The sequence below is a fragment of the Gymnoscopelus braueri genome (assembly GCF_963280865.1).
Source record: "Gymnoscopelus braueri genome assembly, chromosome: 2".
Lineage (NCBI taxonomy): Eukaryota > Metazoa > Chordata > Actinopteri > Myctophiformes > Myctophidae > Gymnoscopelus > Gymnoscopelus braueri.
Genome location: NC_137604.1, coordinates 18,846,970 through 18,854,469, shown reverse-complemented (window position 1 = coordinate 18,854,469; position 7,500 = coordinate 18,846,970). Strand labels below are relative to the sequence as shown.

General features: G+C 44.3%; 2 protein-coding genes across 3 annotated transcripts in view; one reads left to right on the top strand and one right to left on the bottom strand.

The window, feature by feature from the left end:
- Positions 1-991: 991 nt before the first annotated feature.
- On the top strand, positions 992-2,776 carry LOC308094556 (G-protein coupled receptor 35; the record flags this gene model as incomplete). The annotated part of the gene is made up of 2 exons (XM_080441291.1): positions 992-1,390; positions 2,246-2,776. The coding sequence occupies 2 exons, from the start codon at positions 992-994 to the stop codon at positions 2,774-2,776; spliced, it is 930 nt and encodes a 309-aa protein (XP_080297417.1).
- A 2,280-nt stretch (positions 2,777-5,056) lies between these two features.
- LOC308102725 (uncharacterized protein) overlaps positions 5,057-7,500 on the bottom strand; it is a 3,810-nt gene continuing 1,366 nt past the window's right edge. For both annotated transcript variants that reach the window (XM_080452565.1, XM_080452564.1), the window contains exons 2-3: positions 6,844-7,108; positions 5,057-5,828 (exon numbers count right to left, since the gene is read on the bottom strand). In XM_080452565.1, coding sequence (XP_080308691.1) covers positions 5,148-5,828; positions 6,844-7,108 — 946 coding nt within the window. In that variant the 3' untranslated portion in view covers positions 5,057-5,147. The remainder of the gene's footprint in view (positions 5,829-6,843; positions 7,109-7,500) is intronic.

Below are 7,500 nucleotides of genomic sequence, written 5' to 3'. Positions count from 1 at the left end.
CTGAGCAACACAGACAAGAGCAGAAAAACCTTCATTGCATACAGTAACTGCATTTTAGCTCAACCTACTCACCCTAACCTAACCCTAACCCTAACCATAGTAGTATTTATCCTAACCATCCAATCATTGAGGACTATTAACTTGCATCATTGATTTGTTTGGTAACAACAACCAATCAGGACTGAGGCTAGATTAAATAATGATCATTTCTCATTGTTCTTCAGATCCCAAGGCCCAATCCAAAAATGGCATCCAATCTCCAAGGACCAGTTTCATAAGACCCTGGCCCCCACTGAACGGGGCTATATACAGAACGCAGAGTCATGAGCAGACATTTATTTCGTCCTTAATCCCATATGATAAGGACCTGGTTTGGGACACTGCATTCTTTGGGCTGAGTTGGGGACAAATCGTCACCACACAAAGCCTCGAAACAGGATTAGAACAAGACACACACAACTCTATTAAGGTAGGAAGACTTGATATTTTGTGGCATCACCAGCATTATTAGAGGGATATAATCAAATATTATTACTGGTCAAACAATAATTTAGGCATGTAATGTGATGTAATGTTTTTAAAACATTAAAGGGAGTGTAATATGTTTTTGGTTAAAGAAGCATTTTTCATTAAAAAGTTTAAACTATTTGTAAACAGAAAATATGTTTTGGGGTGGGATACCAATTTTATCAAATTAGAAGAGAGAATCCCACTTTTATAGTGTTCCAATGTTGTCTGTTTTTGTTTTGTTTTATGATCACCAATTTCACTTCTTTATCCTGTATCCTGTATGAGTACTCTCTCTCTCTCTTTCTGGAGACTGAACAAATACCCTATAGCAATGATTGCTATCTGAACATAGAGCTATTTAACACTTATATTAACCAAAATATATCACTTACACCCCTTTAATAATTGCGGCTAGAAATAGAGAATAAAAGTCAGTTTGTAACTTATAGGCAATGTCCTGTTTCTCTCTCTGCTTTTCACTATGGCATCTTACCACCGTCACCCTCTCAGTCACACCATGTTCAACACCACCGTCGACGTCAACTCCACCACCCCTGGAGCACCCAGTGGGCCCCCACCCTGGTACCAGTACCCAGTGTGTGCCGCGGCCCCGTACGGCTTCATCTTCTACTTCGGGGTGAAAGTGTTCAACCTGGCGATAGGAACGCCCTGTAACACCCTGGTCCTGTGGCAGATCCTGTCCAAGAAGAGTGACGCGTCCACTTCAGACATCTTTATCTTCAACCTGGCCATTCTGGACACCTACTTTTGCCTGATGACGCCCGTAGACATGGTTAACCGGCTGGCCCTGGGAGACAGCCGCATCTGGTACCTGCAGAGGTTTGCCTACGGGGTCAAGGATGTGGCACCGCTCTTCCTGGTGAGTTTTCTTTTTTGACCATGGTAATGAACCACAGTATTCTTCTGGGGTGAACATTTGGCGAACATAGACGATCTATAAGATTGGCTATTTTCTCATAAGATGTTTACTGTAGAGTGAAAACAGGAGGGGGCAAATATAGAGCCCTTGGGAATCCGGTCAACTGGGTATACTTTTTAAGTTAACATAGCATTTGTTTTTCTGATGAGATAGTAAGTAAGTAAATTGTATTTATAAAGCACCTTTCAAAACAGGAGTTACAAGGTGCGTTACATAGTAGGCTACACATAGTAGCCTATAGTGTGACTATTTTTTACAATGTGAGTTTTTAGTTTTTTCTCGACATAGTATAATATATTTTTTTTATTTATTTTTTTGACCTTTTGATAAGATATTACAGTATTTTAGTTTCTTCACCTTATTTGCTTTGATTTGTTCATGTAACTACGACAACGATGAACTAGTATTAGGAGTGTCATTCCCACTGGGGTCATTCACATAGGGCGGCATAGCTGAATAGGTAGAGAGGCCTTCTGCATGGGAATCAGAAGCTCCGCGGTTCACCCCCTGGCACCAGCCTATTTGTCAAAGTGTCACTGAGCAAGACACTTAACCCCTTACTGCTCCCCAGGCACTATATTACTGTAATATCGCACACTGCTCCTGATAGTTAAGGTGGTTAAATGCAGCTACGACACATTTCATGAATGTGCAAATTAATGTACTTGTGACAAAAATACCCCAATGGAGTACGGTCTATATATTAACACATGCTCCTCATGCACTCATGGTACAATAATTATCCACCTGCATGTTTGAAGTATTCTTTTGTGATTCTCCTATACCCTACCGTAGATGTGTATCTGTCTGGATCGCTACGTGGCTGTGGTCCACCCGGTGGTGTTCACCGGTATCCGTGACAATAAGATCCGCGTTGGCATCTCAGTGGTGGTCTGGGGCCTCATCCTGGCGCACGGCCTCACTAAGTGCACCCTGGGGGTCATGAGCGTCAACGAGGTGTTCAGCGTCGTCATCCTCTCCGCCTTCGCCATCATGGTCTTCTGCAACGTCTCCATCATCTGGGTTCTGCGCCGCTCCGTGATGGGAAAGGAGGAGATGCACCCCGTGAAGAGGAAAGCCTTCAGGATGGTGCTGATCATGCTCGCCATCATCGTGGTCAACTACCTGCCACCCGTGGCCCTCATGCCCTTTGTGTCCTACTACACCTTTGTGCAGTTCCGCTGCCAGATCAGCATCAGCGTGTTCTCCATCATGGACCTGAGCTGCAGCATTGAGCCCCTGCTCTACATCACTAAGATGGACCGCGTGAACGGGGGCTGCTGTGGGCGGAGCCCGGATAAGACGCCTCTCGAGGTCAAGGTGTGATGAATATAGGGTCCTCCACCCTCTGCATAAAGACGTACGTGTTGGTGGTAGCAGTAGCAATGGCATTCCATTTCCAGGAATACCACTGCTACTGTTCCCACCTTATCATCAAGACCTCATCCAGTTGTTTCAGTTATCTCGGATGACCAGTGGAGTGTTTAACCACATGAACCCTATATCTCTATTCTGAGCATGTTACTGTATGATAGGCGAACATTCTGTGAAAATAGTAACCTCATAACGCAACGATCACAACGGATCACGTTGCAACGCATTGTGAGCTTATAGATCAACTGTTTTCAGCTAAGAGATTTTGGTGTAGAGGGGGGGGAAAGAGGTGGTCAAGTACAGATCCATGGGGGAACACTGAAATGTATAGGTTTAAGTGGTTATTGTGATATTTTTTTGTATTTTTTTTAGTTAAAAGGTTAAAGTACTATATTCTGATAGTAATCATTGCTACAGAGCGTTTGTTTGGTCACAGGGGTCTCTCCAGCTCTTTAGTAAACAGAATATACGTACATTTTCAGGTACAGTAGGTGACAAAATGTTAGCCAATCAGGAGAGTACTGAAAATGCATTTTCTGTTTAGGAGAGACATAGAGACTCCTTTTACTGAACAAACACTCTATTGTAATGAGTACTATCAGAATATAGAGCTATTTAACACTTATTAAATCACTTACCCTAGCTTTAAGTGAAAAGCACTCTGGTGAAGACTCACTTTACAGGCTCTAATAGTCTGCCTCCATGGTAACAGGTTCTTAACTCATAAGCCTTTTTCTGAACTTTAATGACAGCCTTGGGTGGTCTTGTTTATAGAACACTAATTAAACAGTTGGTCATTAATTAAGCCTCATGATCAAAACGCTATGGGGCCACTTAGCAGCGGGGTAATTAATGGGCATCCAGATGGTGTGAACCTGTGAGTCTAATAATGAACATGCTAAATAATGATATATGAAATGTTAATTGTATGAACAGGGAATAAATAGCTCATGAATGTTTACGCATACACTGCTGGCTAAACAAATGACAGCCAGAATAAGCTGTGCTTGAATGTTCCATGAACTTTGTGTGCTGGTTCTGATTGTGGATAATGAGAAGGAGAGAAGATAGCACTCAATAGGATATGAGCATGTGCAGCAAAAAACACAGCTTTATATTGATCCAATCTTTTCTAAATGGTTTTCTTTATTTTTTCCCCACAATATGTTTATTAAAGTTTTCAAAGTACTAAATGCTTTTCAATTACATTGTAAAACATTACACTGTGTACTATATGCACAGGAGTGCGACATGTAAACAAGGTTGTAACCTATTATGTCTTTGCTTTTTGTGGTTTATAACATGACAATGTATTTCCATGTAAATATTGTAATATATCTATATATTAAAACAAAAATCACTTATGGAAATTCTGTCTCACTTTGTTTCCAAATATAATCCATACTTTCTTGAACATAATATTTCTTTAGTACTGGTACACACATGTGTAATCTAGCAATCACATTTGAGTCACAAAGGCACTTTTTAAGGCTGTAAATCAATGGTTCCCAACTTTTTCCCCAACTTTTTATGTCTCCCCAGGCAGGACCCAAACAAGTGACAATAGCCCATCTACAAGCTCACAACTGTTGCGATACGACACGTTTGTGAACTTGTAGATCTGCTATTTTGACTACTTCTTAAAAGTTTTTGCATGAAATTCTGTTGAATAAATGTTTGACATTTCTTTTAGATTTTTGGAAAACATAAACATGTACTGCTGTAAAAAGGTCTGCATTTTATAGTGCATTTCTAGTCAACTACTGTAGACCCCCAAAGTGCTTTACAATTATATAATAGGACTGCACAGTACAAATGTAAAAAAAACAACAACTTCAGTTTCATTTTGGTCCCAAAGTGCAGTAGAATTAAGAGGATCACACAGATGAACGTGAATTTAACACATTAGCCAATTACCCAGAGATACACATTTAAGTTTAACCACATGAGCCCCAGCATCCCTATTCTTGGCGTCATAATAGGCAAACATTTGGTGAAAATAGCCGATCTACACGTTTGCAACTAATTGTGAGCTTGAAGATCAGCTATTTTCACCGAAGAGATTTGGTGTACAGAGAAAAATGGTGGGGGCCAAATATAGAACCCTGGGGAATGTGGTCAATGAAGTACTAAGGGCGCGCTCCCACCGCACTTTTATTTTACCTCTGGGGAGGAATCTGCCAATGCTTTGTTAATGCAAATGCGTGGATTCATGGTCTTGCAGATTTTTTTCCAAGAATCCACGCATTTCCATTGACAAAGCATTGGCAGATTCCGCCCCAGAGGTAAAATAAAAATGCGGTGGGGCCGTGTCCTAAAGTGGTTAAACCTGTGTGATTTTGGTGTACAAGTCCTGCAAACTCTCTGGGCTTGCTTCAGGCCCGTCTTCTGAGGTCACATACCCCGGATAGGTGGGGTGGAATTGTGCAGGGGGTGGTGTGCCGGTGTCGGGAACTCCCTTCCCCGACGACGGCGGCGGCGGAAGAAGCAGGGGTATCAGCTTAGCATGGGCATAGTCGATCTCATACCCCTCAAATATGAGCCCCACGCCCCAAGCGCCCAGCGCCTCTTCCAGAAGCCGCGACACCTTCTGGGTTGCCAGCGCGAGTCCTTCATAATCTCCCTCGTCCAGTCGGAATATGTCAGAGGTCAGTGGTCTGCGGGGGACCAGCACCGTGAGGCCCGCGGAGTTAGGGAACGGGGTGAGGAAGGCCACGTGACCTTCGTCCTCCCACACTCGCCACTGCTGCTCCTCGCCGCGGACGATGCGCGAGAACAGGCCGGGGTGTGCGGGATCGTCCCCCAGGAAGGTGAGGTTGGGAGGGGCTTCGGGGGAGGGGAGTTTGGCCCGTATCTTAGCCTGGAGCTCGGCGAGACGGGCGTCGGCCCACCGCGGGCCACTCTTGGAGGTGCAGTGGCCTGGGTCGTGAGGGGTGTACTCCTCCTCTCCCGCCAGGTGGGGGCGCCATTCAGCATCAAGGCCGTGTAGAGGGTGAATACGGATCTGTGGACCATAAAACATCAAAGATTAGAATAAAACATTAATTCAAAAGATCCCTACAGTCTCCTTTCTGTTTAATTGCTTTACCTCAACAAGTGCTTGGAAAACAGTTGTCACAACAGTGCTACAAAGGATGGGAATGCAGGTAGACGTCAATCTGTGGATTACAAAACGAGCATACCTGCACATCCATCTAAACAACATACACAGCATATGTAAACAATTAAAGCACTGTGGCTCCATGAACTCAGTCTCTTATTTATTGGCTATCTAGACTGCCCCAACGCTCCTGATTTCGTGTATAGAGGGGCGGGTGTTAGAGCCGGCGAGAGATTGCGCCTGATCCCCATTGGTTCACCGATCTGTCCGTCAACCCCCGCCCCGTTAACACAACATTACGAGCGACGCCCACTGCACTCTGGTTGGTTGGGAAGTGAAACACTTCCTCATACCGAGTACACCGAGGTGCTGGGCCAGGCTTTTATTTTTTAGCAAAACTAAACAATAAAAGCCTGGAGATCGAGGCTATTGGCTATCAAACAGCTCCAGAATCTTTCATTGATGATATCACAAACCTGATGCTTGAGCGCCTTGAGGAGTTACATTTTAGGCTTCTTAATGTCTAGGAATGAAACGTTTAAACAATTCAGCCAACAGCCACTTGGCCTAGAATGGCCGATATTCCATACACTGTATTTACTGTATATGGAATATATGCAATGTATGGAATATAAGCACTTTCCAAAGAAAAGTAATATAAGCCATTCTAGGGCAAGACTACCACTGACTTTAATCACTTAAACCCTTAGCTGACCGGTGTCCCCCAGGGGTGTATACTAGGCCCCCTCCTTTTCCACTCTACCCTAAATATCTTTGCCGAAAATAGCCGATCTGCCATTTTCGTAGATGGTTCACCGTTCACCCCATAATATGGACGCTAGGGTCCAGGTGGTTAAACAATACAACATCATCACATGTGCTTAGAATGTCCCAGACAAACTGTCAGGGGAACACTCACCTGGGCCGGTTTGTCTCTGTTAGGCCTGGTGACAAGCGCACACCTGCGTACACGCAGCCTGTCACACAGCAGGTGCCCCACAGCCCTGGCACCCCGCAGCATGGCCAAATAGTCCCTCTGTGCCAGGTGAAAGACGCTGCCCCCTGTCCCTCCAGGGGACCTCTGCTCAAGTACGGCTGAACCTGTGGTCCATGGATAGGGGTGGAGGTAGGCTACCAGCTCCTCTGACTCCCAGATGACATGGCGAGGTCCACTTGAAGACATTCTGTTAAGCATGGATGTACGGCAAGCAGGGAAGGAAGACATGACAGAGGATTAGGATAACATGACATGAAAAATACTCAAGGAAAGGTTGACTGGTTGTGGAGAGCACAGGACCTGTCGCAGTGGTGTCCGAGTAGAACTTAAACCGAGATGTCTAACCCTATGTGGTTTGGAAGGTGGTTCAAGGAGTCCAGAGAATCCAGCTAAGGGCATTTGAATCAAAGATGATCCGAATGGTATCGGAAGAAGCTGTTTGAGTATTAGGCTGCTCATGTCATTTATGATGATGAGTCTGCAATATACATATATGGATTCCCAGGGTCAGCCATGTCCAAATATAAAATCCATGATGTCAGACTGAGATGTGACAGCCAGCTCCATGTATGGGGTTCT